The sequence below is a fragment of the Diadema antillarum genome, unplaced genomic scaffold, assembly GCF_040938485.1.
Source record: "Diadema antillarum isolate AM-2024a unplaced genomic scaffold, OU_Dant_1.0 seq00002351_RagTag, whole genome shotgun sequence".
NCBI classification, from domain to species: Eukaryota; Metazoa; Echinodermata; class Echinoidea; order Diadematoida; family Diadematidae; genus Diadema; species Diadema antillarum.
In genome coordinates this window covers 43,391-68,773 of record NW_027272965.1, presented here as the reverse complement: position 1 = coordinate 68,773, position 25,383 = coordinate 43,391, and the positions used below count along the sequence as shown (strand labels likewise).

General features: G+C 38.8%; 1 protein-coding gene across 2 annotated transcripts in view; it reads right to left on the bottom strand.

The window, feature by feature from the left end:
• The window catches only part of LOC139714627 (lysosomal acid phosphatase-like), a 53,543-nt gene extending 28,382 nt beyond the window's left edge, over positions 1–25,161 (bottom strand). The window contains exon 1 of one of the 2 annotated variants that reach the window (XM_071626307.1): positions 24,934–25,161. In XM_071626307.1, coding sequence (XP_071482408.1) covers positions 24,934–25,035 — 102 coding nt within the window. In that variant the 5' untranslated portion in view covers positions 25,036–25,161. The remainder of the gene's footprint in view (positions 1–24,933) is intronic. The other variant, XM_071626306.1, reaches the window with a different exon arrangement.
• Between the last annotated feature and the right edge of the window lie 222 nt (positions 25,162–25,383).

The window sequence follows — 25,383 nt, the reverse complement described above, 5'->3', positions numbered from 1 at the left end:
ATGCGAAATGTCAATAGCGTGGGACGGGGACACCCCTCCCACGCAGAACAAGCTAATAAGTGCAGACAGCACTATCAAGATATTCCCATTGTCCCTGGATATTTCACTTTTCCTACTTTTCTATTGAAAATTTTTCAAAATATGCTACCTGAAGGGCTTGCTAGATTGCTGAATTTCAAGTCTAAAAATGCTGAAGTTCCCTCATCTATGGGGGAGGGGACCCCCTTCAGGGGAGTGTCGATGGAGGGGGGAGCACCATATCATTTTGCCCCCCCCCCTAGCAATTATCAGGATGTCCATTTTCTTTAAAATTCGTAACTGTCCCAATCTTTCACCCAAAGTGTGCACCAGTCAATTCCTGACAATGCGAAATCTCCGTTGTGTTGGAGGGAAATACCTCGTCCCAAGATATTTTCCTTTTTATTCTAGAGTAATGCAAAAACTCCCTCGTATGCAGGGGTGCGGGGCAGTTGCCATGATATTACCCCCCCCCCCCCCAATACTTTTTGAGATGTCGGAGATTTTCTTACTTTTTTCATGCAAAACTGGCCAAATATTTTACTGAAACTGTGCAAGGAATTGTTGCAGTTTAATTCTGAAAATACAATATCTCTCTCTCGCATGGTATGGGGATACCCCCTCCCACACCCTCCTCCTTTGGTTCTTTCCCATAAGATTGACATATTTCCGAATTTTCTTTCATCAAAAGATCTGTCATTTCAGTTCAAAAAATTCAAAAGTTTTGTCGTGTTGGAATATAATACCCTCCTTTCATTTAGGCCGAAACCATTTCCCGCTTAGTTCCCCTCCATAGACCTAGTAGTAGTACACATCGTGGGGGTATCCCCCCCCCCCCCATAAGAATATCCCCACAATGTGGAAAATTATGATAGAAACTGTCCAGATATTTCACCAAAAGTGCACCAAATCGTTTAATTCCAATTCTAAAAATGGAAAATGTCCCTAGCATGGAGGGATACCCCCCTCCCACACCCTCCCCATTAGGCCAACTTCTATACACTTAGTAGACTTTTTGAGATCGACACTTTCGGAATAATTCATCAAAAAATGCGCACGAGATCTGCCACTTCAATTCAAACAAATTCCAAAGTTCCTTCATGTGGGAAGGGGATATTCTCTTTCAGTTTACCTTTATTCCCCCACTACATTTGGTGGGATTATGCTTCTTTGTTTGGCAGTTTTTCAAATATTCCGTCATAAATGACTATAATTGTGTAGAGACAATGTATTTTCATTTCAATCCTTAAAATACAAAGGCGCTCTCGAATGGGAGGGGTTAGGGGACACCCCCTTCTAAAACCCTCCCCTTGCTATATTAGCCTCCATCCTGTGCATTGATTATAGATACATTACATTACATATCAAATAAAAGTGTGCGCCAGAAATTTCACATCTTTGAATAGCAATCATAAAGATGTAAAAGCTCTGTCAGGGAGGAGGGGGATACATCCTTCCACATCCTTGCCCCGCTTGGTCTCCCTCCATAGATGACTTACTACATTTGTTTGATACAAATTCCAGGGCATTCCACCAAGAGTGTGCATCAGATCGTTGTACATTGTATTTCAATTCTAAAAATGGAAAAGCTCCGTCATGTGGGAGGGGGTTACCCCTCCCATCCCATTCCCGCCTCCTCAACTTCCATATAGTTATCAAACAGTGATGACACACACGTGGAACTAACTATACACAGCCCAGTCGCTGTAGGTAGCGACAGGGCTGTACAGTCGGGACCACCAACCACGAAGAGAGTTCAACGATCGCCATGCGATCGCTTTGAATTTTGATACTTTAGATCATTTTTTTGTCACCACAAACTCATCTAATAAAATGTTCAATAATGAGACTCCATATCTATGCTATCAAAATTTAAATTCACATTATGCAACTTACCGAAATTGATGATTATATCCAGCATGTCCAAACGGTACATCGTCCTTCATGCCAGGCCAATTTGAATATGTGATGTGAATGCCCTTTCAAAAGGTCGCGCTATTGACCGTGCTGCTACACTCAAGCAGCGCACGCACGCATAACATCTCTCCGCAGCAGACGACGTTGGGCAGTACGCCATACGATATAGGTTGAATCTGTAATACGCTCTCAACGCACACGCCGTGCTCGCTTTGGAGCACTTTCGGTCATGCATGCGCATAATTTGCAGAGGTCAAGGTGCCATTTTGAATTCTGCAACGATGAACCCCAACGGTCAGGAATTGCGCCAGAAATTGCCATTTTTTTTGTTCCACGGACTTACTGCGAGGGCTCTCTATGGACCCGGTGTGGCGAACAATGCTTCTGTAATACAAGCATGCATTTAACGTGAGTAATGTATACTGTTTTTAGAAGAAACGTATACATTTTCATAAGTTTTGTAGTTGTCTTGAGGTTCCCCACTTTGAAGCTGCATGCCTCGACTGTCAGACGCTGTATTCGCACAGCGTACTAGCAGCGTCTGGTCGGGCTGACGTGGAACAAGAGCTGATTATACCCCAATTTAATGGTCATTAACATTTCTGTGAATATTTTTCTCATACTTTCACCAAATTTCACCAAAAGTGTGCACCAGACCACTGAATTTCAGGTCTGAAAATTCAAAATCTCCCTCGTGTGCGAGGGGGATACCCCCTCCCACCTCCCACACTCTCCCCCTGTAGGTTTCCTTCCATGGACATATACAAAGTGAAAGACCCACACACGGATCAAGAGATAACAAATACAAATTGTCCCACTTTCAACAACATTTCATCCATGAACATAGTCCACGAGTATTCAATTTTCTTTCTGTGTTTGATTGAAGAATGTCAAAATTTTACATGAAGTGTGTTGAATTTCACTATAAATGCAAGTTTCCTTGTGTAGTAGAGGGCTTTCTCACCCTCGTTTCAATGTCCCTATCCCCTCCCTTCACCTCCCCCTGTCCCCACCCCACCCCCGCCCCCCAAAATTGTTGAAGTGCTTGTATGGCCGATGCATCCCCCCCCCCCCCCCCCCCACATGCTGATACGCTGCTAATATGGTCCGGCAACCGAATGAGAGGGTCAAGGGTTCAGCACCCCTGTGAAAAAAAGTGGCTCCCAGGGGCCAGATGGTCGCTCGATCTGTAGCGTATGCTCTTCGTTTAGCTTTATGAACTATCCCAGCTTTTCTACCGCAATGTTCGACAATGGAAGCGAAACAAAAAGTGAACAGCAACACTAGGCGGCACTGACTTCCAACGTGAAAACAGATCGATAGGGAACATTGTTTGAACGTATCAGAGTTGCAAATGGCCACATAAATTGCGTAACATGCGATTGGAAACTCACTTGTCAATTGTGTTTGTAGTAAATATGACAGCAGGTTGACTCAAAAGACAGCGGAAGAGAGGAAAGGAGCAGTCATAAATGACCAAAAAAATTCAAATGCACGGTACTTAACGTCACAATTGCACCAAACTAAGTAAAGTTGTGTTTGTTTGTTAGTTTGTTTATCGCACAATGCAGCACATTCAAGGCTTGAAAAACAAAACAAAACAAAACAACAGGAAGCGTGAAAATATAAAGAAAATTCAACAAAACACTTTTCTACCATTATGAAAGAGCACTTGACTAGCAAAACCGCTTTCAGAAAGCAGGGGGAATAATTGCTACCCTTGACATATGTCAGTACCAAGTTGATGGAATTAGTAATTTTCATGAAAATGATTTTTTGTGGAATTTTCTTTATATTTTCTTTATATTGTTGTCCACTTATACGTCATAACCTCTAGTAGTCTCCTCATCCAGCGGTTCCAACACCAAAACTTTAAAAGTTCATAACTTTTGCATCGATTGTTCGATATTCTTCAAACTTTCGCTAATGTGTTCTACTAATGTTGCTGCTTTCACTCAATCCACATTGCTCTTTGGGTTTGCGTTCCCTTTTAGTCGAATAATCTAGAACTGAAAAAGTTAGTTGAAACCAAAATATTTTTGTACGAAATTCAAAGTATTTATATGCTATTACCATGGCAACACATTGTTCAACAATGACAAACTAGAACTATCCCTTAATGTGACTACTACCCCCACCTCATGCTGAGGGAGTTACAATGTAACTCAACCAGCAACAATTTTGTATGTTTTATATCATGGAAAAAAAAATTGTTATGACAGCAATGCATTGTTCAACATTGAATAAATGTATTTTGCTCACTGGTAGCCACATGTGCCATATCTCAAGTCAAGTGCTCAAAAACTGAGTAGGATAAATACACAGCAATTTCCATGATATTCATTAAAAAAATGTTGTTTCCCATGGCAACACAATGTTTGACATCAACAAACGGTGAAGTTTGCACAACTACAATTGTATGTGTATATATGTGACCCTGCATCACAAAACCAACAAAAAGTCACCAGACATGGATTTTTAGTTAAGAACAGATTTTGAAAGAGCAGACTCTAAGTTTTAAAATGAGGTACAACAAATTCAAATGGACTCTCCTAACCTATCTAAATACTGGAAAGAAAGCACACACTCTGGAAAAGTGTGAAGTGAGAAAACAGGCTCTGAAGTACAGGGTCTCTTCAAGCGCTTAATCTTTACCAAACTGTGCTAGCTGTGGGACGAATGGAACAAAAAACAGGATGTTGACCATCACAGCAACAGCAATAAAGGGATTATCAGATTAAGCTGAAATTGAGCATGCTTCATTAACACATTCTGTAGATGATTAATGCCAACTTTCAATGCAGTAGCACTACTCTTTCTAAAGTTATTGGAGTTGAACATGAAGGGTATGGACAAGGTTTTTAAGAAATAAAAAGAAGGCTCTATGAAAAACACCTAATCACACTATTCCACCAACAAGTGTTTGAAAAAAACTGCTGAAAACACAAGTTCCTGTTTGTTTTATGATCCCAAACTTTAACATAAAGTAGAAGAAAATTTGCTCTTTCAGAAAATATGAAAAACTCAAAATTGGTGAGGTTGACCCATTTCACCTATTTTCAGTCCTCACACAAAATCAGTGCATGCGACTTTTTGTTTGTTTTGTGGTGCACGGTCACATATCATTGTGGTCACATGTGCCAAATTTCAAGCCAAAAGCTCAAATACTTAGGGAGTTAGCTGAATTCACAATATTATTGTATGATTTTAATTCAAAATATGCGGTTATCATGGCAACACACTTCTCAACAATGATAAAAGACAAATTTTGCACATCTAGGTAATATACTAAGTAGTGTTCACATGTGCCAAATTTGAAGCCAAATGCTCAAGAACTGAGTTAGCTGAATCCAAAATTTTGCATGATTTTATTTAATAAAAAAAACCCCAAGTTTTTATGAAATTTGCCATTACCATGCCAATGCATTATGTGATACAACGAAGAAGGTGTCTTGCACATCTACCTTTGATATAGTGGTCACACATGCCAAATTCGGGGTCAATTGCTCAAAAAATGAATAGTTCAATCCACAAGATTTTGCAACGGACCGACCGCCGGACTTACTAAGCGACTGACCGCCCGACCACCCAACCTCAGAGTGATTCCTATACGAAAGATGGAGTTTGCACATCTATGTACCATAGCGTTCAAATGTGCCTAATTTCAAGCTAAATGCTCAAAGACTGAGGGGATTTCCTGGATCCACAATATTTTTGTATGCGTTTTAGTAACAAAATATTGTACTATGGCAATGCATTATTCAACATTAACAGGAGATGTGTACTGCACATCTACATACTGTAGTGGTCACATGTGCCAAACTTCTAAGTCAAATACTCAAAAACTCAGAGAGTTAGGACAAGGTCAATCATTTATGTCACACATGTACACAAATAAAGCATACTTGCCAACTCTACCGCTTTGGGCGGTAGACTACCGCTTTTTAGAGGTTTTGACCGGCTACCGATTTTCTATTCTGATCTACCGATTTTGTAGCAAACCTACAATAAAATGAAATGGAAGTCATATTTTCCCTTCATTGTGCGCTGATTCCCTAAAATAAGCTAATAATTAGAATACTGATAATAATTTCAAGGAACTCGTTCCTCAAAAATGCCATATTCAGCCAGGTTAAAAGGTTAAAAAGCATGCACCAAATCTCATATTTTGATATTGAAAAACAAAAAAAGTCCACACCCTCCCCCCCCCCCTCGCACGCAAGCGCGCTTGAGCTTGGTCGCTTCGCTCCCTCGCAAAATCTACCTCTTCAGGATTTCAAAATGTTGGCAAGTATGATAAAGTGTCTTGCACAACTACACATTACAATGACCATAGTATGCAAAATTTTTACTGAAAGTAATTTGGTCCAGAACATTTTGTAAAGCCCCTGTTCCACTCTGCTGTTCTCACCGAGATTTGACAATTTTATCAGATCGGGAAGGATCGGGTAAAACATGAGCCCATCTGGACACAGTACATTAGAACACTCTTAAGAACGCTGTATTTACGTATCACATAGTGGGTTTACAATGGTAGAGGACATTTCAAATATCCATGCCTTCAAGATGAAAAGCCCTAGCCCTGTGATGTTTACAGTAGGGATAGTCTGTTATACATAATTCATATGCCGCAAAATACATTAATTGCATAATAATAACCTTGAAATTTCATCAAAAATTTGATGAAAACAATAAATTGCTCCAGTTTTCTCATTGCATTGCATGTACAGATGTTTTTTGAAAGACTTTTAGCAGAGCAATATTTCAAGAATTGTGAATGCTAACACTAAACAGCTCTTCTTTCTTCTTCTGGTTAAGTCTGCTTTTTATAATAAGCTGAAGATTCTTGCAGACTGTGTTATTTACATCATAATACAGTCAAGTTACAGGTATTTACAAGCACATAAAGATTTAGTGTAAATTTGATCAAGAATGTTATACCCTTGACCTTGAAGTGCTTCTAAAAATAGCTGCCAATTAAATTTCTTAAATTACACACATAACATTAACAGGTGTTTTAAGGCATAATGTATACGCCGAATATTTTGCAAGGTTTTTATTTTCACGAATTTCGCGAGTCAGGTGTTATTCGCGAAATTAAGGACACGCGAAAATATTGACTCTGATCCCGATGTGAATGTGAAGTAGGTGTGTACACCTCTCCATTCAGTACAGGACTCCACGATTGTGAATTTAACCACTCGCAAAATTGTCGGAAATTCCTGATTCGCGAAAATTTAGAAAGAACGGAACACCAAAGATCTTTAAATTTCAGCAATATTGTTGCAAATATGTCATTATTTCGCATACTATTGGAAAGGCCGTTCTTTTTCCAATAGAATGACACCAAATTCTTCAATTTTGGTCAGTGCGTTATGATTTTAGGACCATTTTTTTCAACCCTTGCAATTTTCAAAATGTGATAATTTTGCACTCTCAGAGATACCGAAACCAGCGAGAATTCGGCTTGCCATCTAGAACCAGTAGCATTCACAATGTGTGGAATGTGGGGCGGAAGGTGTAATTGTCATTGTCCGTTATCATTGTGAATAATGTGGTTCTACGGCAAGCCAAATTCTCGCTGGTTTCGGTATCTCTGAGAGTGCAAAATTATCACATTTGAAAATTGCAAGGGTTGACAAAAATGGTCCTTAAATCATAACACATAAACCAAAATTAAAGAACTTGGTGTCATTTTATTGGAAAAAGAATGGCCTTTCCATTCAATAGTATGCAAAATAATGACATATTTGCAACAATATTGCTGAAATTAAAGAACGTAGGTGTTCCGTTCTGTCTGGGCCATCACCCTGTATGGCGTATACAGTAATTCACATAGTGATTCCTTCACAAACACAAAAGCTCTTTTTATACTGGGAGTAATCTATGAAAGTGCTTGCAAGATATATTACAATTACTTGCTTTCTTTGACAATGACCCTCAAACTTATGACCTTTAAAATCCCGAGAAATACCTACTGTATTCCTGCCTTGGAACATACATGGTAAAAGACAAAAAGGGGACAATTTTGTGATTTTCTTTTTTACATTTCCTATGGAAAACAGTGCTTTGTGATGTAACTCATAAAAATTTGACCATTTTTACTATCACTTTGATTAATTTTACTCTAATTAAGGTAGAAAAGTGGGCAGTGACAATTTCAAATGAAAACGAGAAATATCACTGAAGGTGATTAATACCCCCGCCCCGTGACGACAGTCTTACCCAAGGAATGATCTTTCCTTGATCTTCTGCCATTTAAATGCCGTTACCATGGCAACGCAGCTTCCGACACGTCCGAAAAATATGTCTTGCACATCTTCCCACCAAGACTATTGTGTGTGCCACATTTCATAAGCTTTTGTCAAAAACTGAGGAAGTAGTTCAATCCACAAGATCTTTCCTTGATCTTCTGCCATTTATATGCCGTTACCATGGCAACGCAGCTTCCGACACGTCCGAAAAATATGTCTTCCACATCTTCCCACCAAGACCAATGTGTGTGCCACATTTCATGAGCTTCAGTCGAATACAGAGGAAGTAGTTAAATCCTCAAGATCTTTCCTTGATCTTCTGCCATTTATATGCCGTTACCATGGCAACGCAGCTTCCGACACGTCTGAAAAATATGTCTTCCACATCTTCCCACCAAGATCAAGGTGTGTGCCACATTTCATAAGCTTTGGTCAAAAAACTGAGGAGGTAGTTAAATCCGCAAGATCTTTCCTTGATCTTCTGCCATTAATATGCCGTTACCATGGCAACGTACTTTCGGGTACTGTCAAAAAATGCGTCTTGCACATCTACAACCAAAGGCACACATCTGTCCCAAGTTTCATGGAAACTGGGCAAAAACTGAGGAAGTAGTTTGCAACACAAAATTTTCCATCATTTTGGCTCATAATATGTGAGCTGTTACCATGGCAACATACTTTTTGTCACTGTCAAGAAATGTGACATGCTGACCTATATCCTAAGACAAACATTCGATATGAATTCCATGAGAATTGGAAGAACACTGATGAAGCAGTTTTGCCATGAAGCATTTTGCCCTATATTTTACCAATAACATGCCGTTACCATGGCAACGCACTTTTTGCCACTGCGGAAATATGTGTCTTGCACATTAATATATTCAGATGAACATCTGTATCTAATATCATAAAAATTGATCAAAAACTGTGGGAGGAGTTCGCGACGCAAGATTTGTACCCATTTTTGCCCATAATATGCCGTTACCATGGCAACGTACTTTTGGGTACTGTCAAAAAATACGTCTTGCACATCTACAACCCAAGGCACACATCTGTGCCAAGTTTTATGGGAATCGATTGAAAACTGAGGAAGTAGTTCGCGACGCAAGATTTGCAACGGACCGATCGCCCGACCGACCGCCCGACCGCCCGCTGATTCCTATATACCCCCTTCAAACTTCGTTTGGCGGGGGTATAAAAAAGAAAAAAGTTAACAAAACAAAAATATACATAACAAATTCCAAAAACATGAAAACACATTTGAGAATTGAAACGATTTTGAAGTTTCCATAAGGTACAGTACAAATAAAAAAAGTAGACTCTCTGTGCTTTTAATGTAGTGTTTAACAGGCTAAAATAAGATGTTGGGCTCAATGTCCATTATTACTTAAATACAGGTCTCTATGGGCAGGTTTAAGTTTTTCTTGATTTGATGATCATAATTTCAAGGTCATTCTCAACTGAGATCATCTCACTGTAATATCTTAGAAAATGTTTATGAATGACTAGCTTGTAATCAATAAACTCTATTGAACACCTTTGTGTTTGTGAAAAAAAAAATCAAGTATTAGTCATGCTTTAAAGTATGGGCCTATTATGATGGTAAATGTTAAGATTAGGTAATAATATTTGTAGATTTTGAAGGTCAATAAGGCAAGGTAATTGTCAGAAGAAAGCCTTGCTTGTAATATAGTTTCAAGTAGTCCTAAATTACTAAAAGTGCATACATGTACAGTAACATCATGGAAAGTCTTTGTGTTTGTGAAAGAAATTTATAAGAGTGTTGGTCATTATCTTAAAGTATGTGAAGTATCTTTAATGCTTGTAGGCAGGAATAAACACTAAGTCTTAAAAGAGAGCACAAATAGTTTAGAACCTTAGCTTTCATAATTCTTGAAATACTGCTCTGGGAAAAGTCTTTTAGAACACTTGCATTTACATGCGATTCAATGAGGAAAATGGAGCAATTTATTGTTTTTATCAAATTTTAGATATAAATTTCAAGGTCATTATCATGCAATAAAAGTGTTATGTGGTATATATTACTAAAATATGTATTTTACCCCTACTTCAAATATCTCAAGGCTAGGACTTTTCATCTTGACGGCATGGACATGTGAAATGCCCTCTAAACCCAATTAGCAATATGTGATATTACATGGGGACAAGGCCATTTACGACCATTTTCTGTGAGTAAATTTGCCATTGCGAACATTTCAGGAGCAAAATTTCTTTGGTAGCCCAAGAAAATGAAGGTAAATGTCTATAGTTACACAAAAACTGATGCCATTCCTAGGTGGGACGAAGGGTGATCCCTGACCTTGAAGTTTGCACATTTTTCATTTTTGTCAATTTTGAGGGGGCTCTCCATGAAAATGGCTTGCATGAATGCCCTGAATTTTTTTTTCAAAATTACTGCGCAAGTCAAAGCCTTTAACAGCATAATATTTTAGAACCTAAGGTGATGAAATGTTGAAGATATAAGCCTCTAAAAGAGCATTGAAATTTTTGAAATAGACATTTAGCAACATTTTTGGTGACCTTGTCCATGTTAACGAAAAGTCAATTTTGTGTCAAAGTCAAATTTTCTTGCAGAGACTAGATACTATCTATAAAGTTCTTTCAATTTCCAGATAATGAGCATAATAGAATGGGTAGCGAGAATCCTGCGATCTCATTGGTCGAGAGCTACGTGTTTATATATACTGGCCACACGCCGAGTCACAGTGGTAAACATTTTATCGCGCCCTTGTAGCAAGAGTATGCGCACTTGTAACAAAGGTTCGCGCATCAAGCAAGTGTTCCCACACTCAGTATGAGACGCCTATTGGCTAAAACAACCATGCATCCTCAGTTTCTACTGATGCATGGTACTGATGCATGGTTCTGAAGAGAAACCATGCGTCCAGTATAAACTGATGCATGGTTTTCGGGCTCTCGTCTATGTCAAGCCAAAAGGAAATGCATCCAGTGAATTTGTCATCGGGTAACATGATAGAACTAGAAATGTCGCTATGCGACTGGTATGCCTCCGCCATAATGCATGATTCTCCTAATAGGTCTATAGTACATGTGGACAATGTGTGATTACATTTTCACAAAATTGGCAATTAAAATGACATGTTTGTCACAAATGTGTTGAATGTTCACCTTCCTTGACCTAGATTTAATTGGATGAATAGGAGAGCGTGTATTTGGGGATTTAAGGACTTAAACTTGACTTTGACCCTTTGTTAAGTTTATGCATTCAGTAATTTTCAAGGTACGGAGAAAAAGTGCAGTTTCTGCATTGAATAGTAAATTGGTACCATTTTCATCCGGCCTTTGACCCTAAAATTCATAATAAGAGAATCACTGTCAGGCAGAACATGCATAAATATGTACTAAGTATCAAGACAACTTGAGCTACTTCCGAGATATGGAAGAAGTAAATTCAGCACTTTCACTTGATCTTTGACCTTTGACCTTTTTTGGCAAAAAACACCAAAACAAAAACAAACATTTCCCAGAGAAACTTTATTGGGTTATACATGCATACACCAAGTTTAAAAAAACATAATTCTGCTGGCATTGCATAAATATGAGGGAAAAGTAGAATTTTGAAGTGTTGCCCTTGACCTTTGACCCCATGAACCCCAAATTGCCTAAATAATCACTGCTAGTCAGTTCATGCATTCATGTATGTACTATGTTCCATGATGATATCTTGAACAACTTCCTAGATACGGAGAAAAAAGTGCAATTTTAAGATTTTAACTTGACCTTTTGACCTTTGACCTCATGACCCCAAACTTTCACCGGAGAATCTTAATTGGGTAATACATGTATACACTGAGTTTCAAGAAAATATCTTCTGGCATTGCATAGATATGGGGGAAATAGTGAATTTTTAAGCATTTGACCTTGACCTTTGATATTTGACCTTGAGCATGTGCACCCAAAAGTTGATAAGCACAACTTCACCCCCTAATACACAATACACGCCAAGTTTCATTGGGATACCTCAAAAGGTTTTTTAGTTACGCTGTCCACAAAATTCATTACGGACGGATGGAAGGACGGATGGACGGACAACCCGAAAACATAATGCATCCGGCACCACTTCGTGGCGGAGGCATAAAAATGCGTTTTTGGCAAGAAAATTGACCCATTCTATAAAACAGATGACCCACATGTCTTTTCGTGTGTCAGTCGGAATAAAGTGTGCATGCAGTAACTATGGAATTTACATGTGTCGCCTAAACCCACTCGGCTTCGCCTCGTGGGTTTCGTGGGTTAAGCATTCCATAGTTACCTTATGCACACAATTCTGACTGATGCACTCAGACCTGTGCGTCATTTGTATACTGTTGCATGAAAACCCATACTATAACAGTAACACCATGGTCCTACCACACATATGGACTATGAACGGAGGTCTTTCTTGGATCAAGTTCCAATCATCACCACCACCTGATTATGTGCATCTAAATGAGTACATTCAGATGTTTGGACAATGACGATTGTGTAATTGTGTATCATCACTGACAAAAGACCCATTTCCCTCATTTCGGTCCTATTTGGCCGAGGTGCCTTTTTAGACTCAACTGCCTTTGAATAAACACCAATGATGGGGGAGCAGCAAACCTCAAACAAGGACAAATTTTGCATCACAAAATTGGTAATTACTGAAGCGGACACTTGTGGCCATGCATGTAACGTCCCTGAATGGCGAGACAAGCATGTCGTCTACTGTTACTTTCCACGTTTACTCTGAAACAATTTGCAACAAATGGGGGAAAATAGATTACAAAGCACAGTAATTATTTGCTTTTTCTTGTAAAGTACTTGTATTTTGCAAATGAAATTGCTTTAGGGCCTGGTCACACTGCCCAAAAGTCGCGTAAACGCATGAATCACGTAAGAAATTCGAGCCTTATGTGATACATGCGCGATTTGCGCATTTCATAAGTTTGTCTGACGTGGAACCTTCGTAGTTGTCCGCTGATGTGCGCCAGATCGCCGCTTTACGCGATTCCATGGGGGCTCGGTCACACTGCCCAAAAGTCCCGTAAATGCATGAATTATGTTAGAAATTTGGTTTTGCGTGCATGTCCATCGAGAATTTGACCATTTTCGCTGATTTACACTTTGAAAATCACCGATGAATTGCGCAAGAACTACGTAAAGATCACGCAACACACGGGTTTGATGCACCTCGGCAGCAGGAATTGGCCCAACGGGATATGATAAAATGGCTGTTTTAACATAGCGCCAATCTTACGTGAGTTGTTAGTGATACATCAGTGATTCATCAGTATTACACATGCTTATTTACATGTTGTTAGAGATTTATGCGCCAATAATTTTTTTCAGTGATTTTCAGTGATACGTAGGTGTTACAAGCGCGAAACATGCGTCATAATGTCTGCTAATCGTCAGTGGAAATTCATCGGTGAACGTGATTGCGACATTTTCGCTAAAGATCACTGATATTCCACGCATATTTCGCGCATTGTTCACGTAAGAACTATGCAAAAATAATGTAAAACAGTGCAATATTGCGTAAACTTTTAGCCGAGTTTTGAGCTGCTCAAAACTCGGAATCGCGTAAAGCGCCGATCCGACGCACATCGGCTGACAACTACAAAGGTTCCACGTCGGTTCCATGACATTTGCTCCGGCGACATTTGTTCCGACGTCATATGATGTAAAGGTCTGAAGGTACACACAGGTAAGAAATTTGCTCCGGCGACAATTGCTCCGATGACAATTGCTCGAAGGATATTTGATGCAAAGGTCTGAAGGTACAGATAGGTACGACATTTGCTCCTTCGACATTTGCTCCGGAGACAAATGCTCCGGCGACAGTTGCTCCAGCGACAAATGAAAGTTAAGAATATCAAACACGACACCATCAGCGTTGGAATAAAAATTAAATTAAAATAATCCAACGGCATTACATTGTATAACCAGACATTATTTTACATCAGCTATGTTTTAGACATTTTGTATTATCAGTATTCAGTAGGAAATGATGTCGTATGCAAAAGTTCAAAAGAAACGGAATTATAACATAACCCCTTAGAAATTATGTAAAAGATAGTTCATAAGTGTCACAAGTTCTTTACCTCATCGTCAACAGTTTCGTATGAAGTTGTTGCAAACTTTCTAGCTACCTGTTCAAAAATGAATAAACAAGAAACTTTAGAAATTCATATTCACCCATACTAGTATGTCTTCAGTATGGGATAGAAATATTAGACCCAGAAACACCTTGGATTTGTGATACATTCCAGTGACAATTTTGTAGAACTTGCAATCAATGACAACTCTATATTAATGACAAGGACAGTGAAATCTTGGTGTTTTGATTAGCTATGAAACATTTTCTCAATAAGTACCAAATATAACAAGTTTATAACTGGCTATGAAACATATGGTTGTTGTCTAAGGTTTTTGCAATGTATATTTTTTGGAATGTTATTACATGGAGAACGACAATATTTAATTCTAGGAGAAAAGTTTTGTCACAATAACGGATTAAAAAACAACAGCTATGTAAAAGGGATGATTTTCAAGGCTGCATATAGTTTCACAATTATCATTTCGATTCGAAACTGGAGTTTTGGTATAGTTAAACAAAATGATACTAAATGGCGTACCATCTTTGATACAGAATTTATTTATTTCCTTTTGTATATTATCATTTTTGTATCATCCGTTTGGTGTACTGAACAAAATTCTAACTTCTGTGGTTAACATTGAAATTTTTCCTTCTAATCAGAAGCTGTATTGATTACTGCTAAGGAAAGTAACAAAAATCTTCGTTTTTAAACGGGTAATTTAAAAATGTAATTGTTGAAACTTTCTTTTGCAGTAGTTATTTGTTTCACAAACTCGCAAGGTTAACTTCAAGAAATGAAAGTTCAAACTTGCTGGCATGCAAGAAACTTATGTTCAATGGAAAAACTTGTGTCAAAGCATTATTTTTGCCACTTTTTCCATTTTGTGCATAAAATACATTTCTATTTATAAGAGAAATGTCAACAAAATTTGTCAAGGCTTATTTGTATATGAAAAAGCGACAGAAAGAACAATATTTTAATTTGACTGTGTCGTTTCCCTATGGTCGATTGACGTGCTTTCTCTTTTCGGGCACAAAATCAGGCGGAAGAGATTGAGTGAAACGCTTTTTATACAATATTTATACTATGTGGACCTTTGAAATTTCGGTATTCCAGCAGCTTAATGCTACGATGTTACGTTGGTACAAAAGACAATACTTTGGGGAGTGCCAACTTTTCTGATTCCTCGAGAGCTTGTATATTTTGGGGAAGTTTTGTAGAAAGTCTTGCAAAGATAGTTTGTTTTGAATTTTACAGGTCTTTTGCAAGATTCAACATTATTTTTTGTAAGAACTGCATATACCATTCGACGGGGTTTTAAAAAAGTCTTCTGTGTTTCCTCTATTCATATTATAGTTCGGTGTTACCCAAAAACTTGATTGTCTTGATTCTGTAATTGCTCTCCTGACTCTGATCAATAAAAATAAAAAAAGGGACGGTGTTGGTAAAGTGTGACATCCTATAGAAATGTCGGAAATGTCAAAGTTGGAAGGCGTTTTGAATGAAACATTGGCAATGAAAACAGTCAAACATGCTTTAAAATGATCTTTATTTCAACAAAACACGTTTGAACAACATGTTTGAAAATTTGAACTGTTTTACAAGTAATGCTATTATGAGGGACAAATGGGACACGTTGTCCCAACTGTCCCTCACATGGCATAAATATGTACGACTGCTCAGTAACCATGCAGGCATTTGTCAAAAACAAGTTATATTAGTTGCATGTCAATAAGGCTCACCACCACACCACCAGCTTCAATTGTGCCCTTGAAATCATGAATACAAAGACAACAGATTAATTAACCTGATTTCAAAAAATATCATATTTGGGGGACAATTTTCAATACCAATTTATACATACTTAGAATTTGCCGAACTGCATGGCTTTCTTAGTGTGATGTATGGTTGCTTGGGGCTTATTGTAGATATATTCAAAGCCAATCGCTGATTGGTTGAACAGTTTTTGATTCAGAGAATGTGTCCCACTTGACCCGCGTCCCAACTCACCCCGCAGGCTCTCCCCTACAATGAGAATAGGTTTTAAGAATTGAAAGACATATGCTTACAACAATCCAGTGTACAATGGTAACTTCAGATATTGCATATAAAATCATTATAGTAATATACATACTCATATTTCATAATAAACCGTTTTATAAAAATGGCATAAGTACATGGGCTAAACAAATCATAATTGATCGAAACAGAAATGGATAAAATGGACTTTGCAACAGGTGACATAATTGATGTAAATATAACAACTTCAAGTAGTATTATTGTTTTCTTGTAGGAAAAAAAGAAATTCTTGCATTTGGTCATTTATTACTGGGAAGATTTTTTGAAGTTGAATTGTGAAATTAATTGGGGAAAATGAACAATAACATTTATTACACAAATTAAACCTCTTGTATAATTTATCCTGTGTGGGTATTGACTATTGATAAGGGGTCCTCCTGGTATGAAAAACATATATATGTATATCATAATCTACTTTTAGGCAATTCTAAATTAGGGGAACAGCATGTCTCTATCGGCAGATTATTCTAATCGGATATTGCTGAGCATATAAATGATCGCTTGTAAAATTCAGTATTACATCTAGGAGGCTCAAGTTTGAGTTGATGTGAATTACGTCTTATTCGTTGCGCTACGTCATCGTGCAAAATGAATTTGTTTTGTGCGTGTGTGTGGGGGGGGGGGGTGCGGGTGTGTGGGTGTGTGTGTGTGTGTATGTGTCAAGGAGGGGGATTATCTAAAATAATTCGATATACGTGCGCTATATGTGACCGTGCACCTCAAAACGAACATAAAGTCGCACACACTGATTTTGCGTGAGGACTGAAAATAAGTGAAATGGGTCAACCTAGCCGAACTTGACTTTTTCATATTTTCTGAAAGAGCGGGTCTTCTTTTACATTATGCTAACATTTGGTATTATAAAACAGGCAGGAAAGTGTGGTTTTTTTTAGCAGTTTATCTCGAACATTTTTGGTAGAATAGTGTGATTAGGTGCGTCTTTAGAATCCCTTTTTCATTTCTGAAAAACCTTGTCCACACTTTTCACTTTCAACTCTAATAACTTTTGAAAGGATAGTGCTACTGCTTTGAAAGTTGGCATTAATTATGGACAGAATGTGTTAATGAGGCATGCTTAATTTCAGTTTAATCTGATAATCCCTTCATTATTGTTACTCTGGTGGTTTACTTCCTGTTTTTTGTCCCATTCATCGTACAGCCAGCACGGTTTGGTAAAGATTTGAGCGCTTGAATAGACACTGTACTTCAGAGCCTCTTTTCTCAGTTCACACTTTTCCTGAGTTTGTGCTTTCTTTCCAATATTTAGATAGGTTAGGAGAGTTCATTTGATTTGAGTTATACATCATTTTAAAGCTTAAAGTCTGCTCTTTGAGAATATGGTCTTAACTAAAAATTCATATCTGGTGACTTTTTGTTTGTTTTGAGGTGCAGGGTCACATATATCGTATAGTCTTTTCCACACCGTTACGAATAATGTCCTGAAACAAAAGCTTGACAAGCCCACAGTTTGAATATCCAACGACGAACAATAATGGAGGAAATGTAACAAGATTGAATTATCACGTTACGCAGCTTAAAACAATGCAATATTATACAAATGATGCACAGGATAGAGTGCGTTTCGCCTCGTGCATGTTTCACAATTGTAAATACCCTCGAGTGCGCTGCATCTCCACTAACGCCACAAAATAATCCTGTGCATCATTTGTTTTATAAAATGGGTCGAAAACTAACAGCATTTTCACGTACCTTTGTGGGTCAATACCAGTCAGCTACATGTAGCACTCGTTGATGTTCGTCCCAAACATTTACGCACGTCGCACTCGGAAATCCCGCACATATAAGTACTGTACGTATAAGAATATACGTATGCCACACATGTTATGCACACAACAAAGGCCGGCCGGCAGCCCGAACTAGAAGTTGTTTACAGGATTGACAGCGCGTATAGTAGTGCGCGATGCACTTGTAACAACTGATTGAGTGCGCACTGCTAGTGTAAATATTGTGACGTCAGGCCGAGCATGTTAGTGAGAAATTGATGCGCGCACACGTGACCAGAGACTCCAACTCTCCCGTTTTCGACGGGAAATCTCCCGCCGAAAACCCATTTTTGCAAAATCTCCAGTTCTCCCGTTTGAGATTTAATTTCTCCCGCCCTGGCTCTTTGTCTCCCGTTGGAAAGGATTTCTTACATATTTCTATCGTATGTTGAAAAAATAAGCCTTAGATAGCACCAGAGAGCATCTAGAACCCTGGGAATTTCGCGCTTCGCACACATCAACTTTGAGCCTCCCGTTTGCTAGGGGTTTCAGGCGGGAGAATCTCCAGATCAGAAGGTACTTTGGGTTGGAGTCTCTGCGTGACTCATTTCAGCGCTTCCAATTGGCTACATTCTTGAACCCATTTTATAAACATGATTATGAGTATTAAGGAGTATACAAAATACGAAGATTACATTCCTGCAATACAAATTATTAATATCAAGAAAATACGATCTAACATTTTTCTTGAAACATTGACCTTCAATCTATATGTGTCACTTTCAGGAAAGTTCCAGAGACTTGGATCTGTATGTGAAAGCGTAATTTGAGTTAATTATATTGTGAGAAGAAGAAAATATGCGTTTCCTTGTTTAATTGTGTATTTTTGTTATTTCGTTTCATTCGTTCGTTATCTTTATTAAGGATTCTCCATTTGATCTTTCAAAAGTAATTTAAAAAGAGTCAATATGCAATAACTATGAATAAAACAAACAAAGAAACAAAAACATGTATAATTCTTAGGAGAAGTCCAGGAAGATTTTTTTTTCCGCCGGAGATATTGTGAGGAGGGCATTTTTCACCCTTGAAATTGTCTCAATTTCTAAACAGATCTCGTCTGTCTCTGGAGTAAATGTCGCCAGAGCAAATGTCGTACGTACCTGTCTTTACATGTAGACTTTTGCATCATATGACATCGGAGCAAATGTCGAAGGAGCAATTGTCACCGGAGCAAATGTCGTACCTGTCTGAAGGTACATGTCGTACCTTCAGACTTTTGCATTAGGCCTATATGACGTCTTAGCATTTGCGGTAGGAGCAATTGTCGCCGGAGCAAATGTCGGCAGAGCATTTGTCGCCGGAGCAAATGTTGCCGGAGAATTTGACGTCAGAGCAATTGTCCTGGAGAAAATTTCCCCGGAGCAATTGTCGCACGTTATAGGAGCAATTGTCGTAGGAGCAATTATCGCCAGAGCAAATGTCGCCGGAGCATTTGACGCCGGAGCATCTGTCGCCGTAGCAAATATCGCCGGAGCAAATGTCGGCGGAGCATTTGTCGCTGAAGCAAATATCGGCGGAGCATTTGTCGGCGGAGCATTTGTCAGCGGAGCAAATGTCGGCAGAGCATTTGTCGCCGGAGCAAATGTTGCCGGAGAATTTGACGCCAGAGCAATTGTCCTGGAGAAAATTTCCCCGGAGCAATTGTCGCACGTTATAGGAGCAATTGTCGTAGGAGCAATTATCGCCAGAGCAAATGTCGCCGGAGCATTTGACGCCGGAGCATCTGTCGCCGTAGCAAATATCGCCGGAGCAAATGTCGGCGGAGCATTTGTCGCTGAAGCAAATATCGGCGGAGCATTTGTCGGCGGAGCATTTGTCAGCGGAGCAAATGTCGGCAGAGCATTTGTCGCCGGAGCAAATGTTGCCGGAGAATTTGACGTCAGAGCAATTGTCCTGGAGAAAATTTCCCCGGAGCAATTGTCGCACGTTATAGGAGCAATTGTCGTAGGAGCAATTATCGCCAGAGCAAATGTCGCCGGAGCATTTGACGCCGGAGCATCTGTCGCCGTAGCAAATATCGCCGGAGCAAATGTCGGCGGAGCATTTGTCGCTGAAGCAAATATCGGCGGAGCATTTGTCGGCGGAGCATTTGTCAGCGGAGCAAATGTCGGCGGAGCATTTGTCGCCGGAGCAAATATTGCCGGAGCATTTGTCGCGGAGCAAATGTTGCGGAGCATTTGTCGCATTTTTCGGAGTAATTGTCCTCGGAGCATTTGTCGCAGGAGCATATGTCGTGTCACCTCCACATCAGACAAACTCATGAAATGCGCAAACCGCGCATGTTTTGCGTAAGGCTCAAATTTTTTACATGGTTCATGCAATTGTACACGACTTTTGGGTAATGTAACCGGGCCTTGGCCAGGTTTTGGGCAGCTCAAAACTCGGCTTTGCGTAAAATTTTACGCGTATTGCGCTGTTTTACGAAATTTTTGCCTGGTTTGCAGCGTTCTTATGTGGACAATGCGTGAAATATGCGTGAAATATCAGTGATCATTCGGGAAAATGTTGCGGCTATCGCGTTCATGTGCAAATAATGCATGATTCATACGCAGTTCATTAGTGATAATGCGTGGTTTACCATGGACCTCAGTCGTCGCGCACAACCACGTATTCCCCCTATTTGGGCCTTTGCGTGCCTATGCGCTGAAAATGCGTGGTTTGTTAGTGATTTTTGCGTGATATTTCCGTAGTTCTTGCGCAATTCATCGGTAATGGGCAAGTCCAAGATAAGGTCCCCTCAGAAGGCAAAATTTCATCTTTGCTCAATATTGACATGTTTGGTATCATTTTGAAGCTTAATGAGTTGAAGTTTTGATTTCCATGGAGGAAAAAATTATATTATGTAAATTTATGCAAATTTCAAGGGCTTCATTTGCATAAATGTGAAACACAGCGTTACGTATGGGACATTTATAAAAATTCATATTAATTCAAAGGAAAGCAAATGATATTTGATTAATATGTGGACATAAGAAGTTCATCAAATAGTTAAACTTGGTATGAAAATTTAGGGATTATGCAAATGATTATGCAAATTAGCTCGTGTCCTATCATGAGATGTCCATACGTAACAAATTGAGGTCATTTTTTTAGGTTTTTTCTGAAATTGCTAAGGTTATATTAATGCCCTTTTGGAAAGTTCTAATTTATTGTTTAGAGAAATTAAATACCATAGAAAAAAGAAAAAACAGTAAAAGGAATATCTTTTATTAGGCATTGAAATAATGTTACGTATGGGACAAATGCGTTACGTATGGGACATCCTCATACATAATGCATGTGAATGCATGTAGCTAGCTGGGAAGGTCTCTCAGTACACAAATGGTCAATCATCCTGAAGAAAGCATCCTAACATTGTAGCTACTTTTTGAGTTATAGACACTTTAAACAATACATGTACTTGACTGAACAATTTTCAGAAAGGGGGAGGGGAAAATGGCAAAATACACCATGAAAAATCAGCATTAAAGGGATGGTATAGTTTTTTGCAGAAATGGGGATTCAGTTTTCAACATTTAATGAGATGATTGGAAACCAATTATATGAATTACTAAAGAGCATACAACCCTAAGACTAGAGGAATTCAAAGTTTAGTGATGGAGATCCAATTTGAAATGGTTGTGATATAAATATTTAAAAAGAATATAAAGTAAAATGATTTTTTTTTTTATTGCAAGTGATACACAAATTGTCCTTATTCAGGTTTCAATAATAGCCACGACAAAACTCATGGGTATACATACTGAGGTGTGACTCGAATCAATGACCTGACTGCTAGACAGACATCATATATCTACTCGATCACTGGGGTTCCACGCAGCAGGTATTGCTTATTTATAAAAATTAATATTTCTTGTGTCAAGTTGTTTTTTATTGAAACGAAATGGCACACTGCCCTTTATCAATGGAAGTAAACACTTTAAACTATTCAATTTTTCAGTAGTAACTATCCTGATAAAAATAGGGCATACATACTCAGGTTGGTCATAAAAATATAGAATATGATTAAATATGATTATGATGGTAAATATTTGGGGAATATTGTTCCCTTGTCAATCTGGATCAGTATTTGAGTAGTTTCAACTGATTCAATTTCAATAATTATGCAAAAATTTGTTTATGGGTATTTTGCAAAATTACTTTGCAAAATACCCATAAACATGTCTCTCCACACACTAAACGAATGGGGGACAAAGGGCATACATACTCACGTTGGTCATAAAAATATAAAAATATGATTGAATATGATTAGGATGGTGAATATTTGGGGAATATTGTTTCCTTGACAATCTGGATCAGTATTTGAGTAGTTTCAACTGATTTTACTTCAATAATTATGCAAAATACCCATAAACATGGTTCTTCACACACTAAATGAATGGGGGACAAACTGTCCCATACGTAACTGTCCCATACGTAACACGTCATGTCTGTCTTTAATTAGAACCTGTAATTAAAAATTTTTGCCTTATGACACGAAACTTACCTGTGATAATCTTGAGTGTTGTGACTTTCATCACAGTGATTTACAAGTTGTAGAATGAAATACTTTCAGAGAGTTTTGAGGTTGAAAAAAATGTTCAAAAAAACAAAATTTTTCTGGTCCCATACGTAACGGCACATATTTTCTCTTCTAGAATATAATTGTGAAGGTCATTTTTCTCCATTTTTTGCATGATTATACTTCTCCTAGATATCAATCACCATGATAAAGTTTAATATGATCAAAAGCCATTAACACTATTTTTCAGGTCATAAAAGTCTCTGAATGTCCCATACGTAACGCGCATGTTATCTTGGACTTGCCCTAATTTTCCTCCCGAAAATCAGCAAAAATTCTCGACGGACAAGCACGCAAAACCAAATTTCTTGCGTGATTCATGCGTTTACGCGACTTTTGGGCAGTGTGACCGAGCCCTTAGCGATGATTTTGCAATTTACACTACAACTGCACATGCATTTTTCTTGATTTACGAGATTATCTTCTGCGCATGTACTGTATACGCTATATATTTCGCGGGGGTTTTATTTTCGCGAATTTCGCGAGTCGGGAGCTATTCGCGAAATTAACAACACGCGAAAATATTACCTTCCAAAATGAATCCCTTGCCTTGATGATACGAACATTTCAGTACCAGTACTAGAATACCATGTCATGGCTTACCGAACAGACCATACTGGCTATAACCGTAAGCTTGTTTACGCACGTGCACGTCTACTTACGAATACTGTAGAGAGCCAATCCATTATCGCAAGGGGACCACTCGATCGTCAGAAATCTAGCGCGATGGACTTAACCACTTCAAAAATGTTGAATTCTAACTTACTACAAGTAGTTCGCACAGTTTGGCAAGTCTTTTTCATGCAGTGTATAACTAGTATCATTCTTATATGCTAGTAAGTTGAAAATTCACACTTTCTTTGCCACTTCATATTTTCTGTGGTCCCCCAATCGCGAATTTAACCACTCGCGAAAATGTGTGACAGCGGCAATTCGCGAAAATTTATGTACGCGAAAATTATAGCGTATACAGTAGTTTTTAGATATCTGAAAGCGCCCTCTTGTTTTTATCCAGGCTGGCTGTCGGCGGACAAGACTGGATCAAAGCAGGAAAGTATGTTGAAAATATTTTTGTGACGCTTTTGACAGAAACAGGTGCACAAATTAATTAACGAGTGATGAATGTCCATGTGTAGCTGTAGTAGGTCCATGGTTACAGTAACAGAACAGGCAATCAAAAATGCCTATCATGAGTAACAAGACCATGATTGGTATAGTGCCATGATTGTACAGTATACGGCTGTACAGCCTAGTATTCTCTGACACAGTGAAGCTAACAAATAATTCATAGCTTTGTAGGGCCTACAGTATATATCATGATAGGCAATCATGTTTGAAAGATGCAGCCTGTTAGTGTCAGCCATTCCTCCAGACAGCACTGTGCCATGATTGGTACAGCTGCACGATTCTTATGGGTGATACCGATGTTGACACACGAAAATACTATTCATATTCTTAAATTAGACAGAAAGATCCGTCTGTCCGGAGGACTCTTTTATATTTTGCCATTAACGCTGTCCTCCGTGGAGGGGATCCATGAAGCCAGACGCAGTCTCCGCGGAACATTCCCCGACGGACAGATACAGACCGATCTTTCGGTCAAATCTTAAATATGCATGTGGAATGTCATTATATTGACACACAAGTGACACAATGTTCCAAAACTACCAAGATACACCCGAGACTTCATCTATTTTGAAACTAGTTTCATATCACGAAATTCGTAGTTAAAGTGTAAAATTTACAAAACTTTTGGGCACGTTAGTTACTCTAGCTCTATCCACTACTGGCACTAGCCTCTAGGGAGTCTAAACAGTAACACATTGTAGGCCTAATTAAGTAATATTAGTAATATTCTTTTAACTAATTTTGTGGAATGCGCATCGGTTGCTATGTGAGGCTGTATCTTAGCAACCAATTGACCTTTGGGCAAAAATATTTTGGTATTTTCCGTAAGACACTTTGGGGAACATTTGGTACAATTATTTTAAAGAAAACGGAGGGGGTCGGGTGACGAGCCCTTGCGCTTGAGCGCCAGGTGTGCATCGGTTGTTTTGACATGGATTGACCCACATGAATACCAGCGTGTGGGACTGTACATATGCGAGTTTCCGCTGTGAGACCAACAAAAGAGTCCAGGGTTAAAACGGACACTGTTACTAGCAATCGAAACACGATTCTCAGCACATTCTCCTAGCTCATAAATCACTCACCACATTAGCAAGGAGCAATTTACGCTCTCCCGAGACAAATACACTCGAAAAGAGGAGCCCAATGGTTAATACACTTAGATGAATTACGGTACTCATCGTCATTGTTATCCGTTCAAGCTGAGGAGAGGGAATAGGAACTGTACTAGGTAGTAGATTCTAGTCGTGATTATTACACATTTTATATTGGTACGTTTACTAGCGAGCGAGCGAGCTCTAACAAATTAGGCTTAAACATAGGGAACACACGGGGTTGGCGGTGCGGTGGTAGGGGGAGGAGGAGGAGTGCAAGGGTGCATGCTGGCACCTCTGACTTTCCGGAGTAGGGGGGCATAACACCCTTGTGAAAAATAGCAGTGTGGGGTGCGACCTTACAGCAGTATTTTTTTTTTCTTCTTGTGTGATTAGATATCGTCTAAATATTTCACCGAAACTAGTTGCTCCAGATCGCTG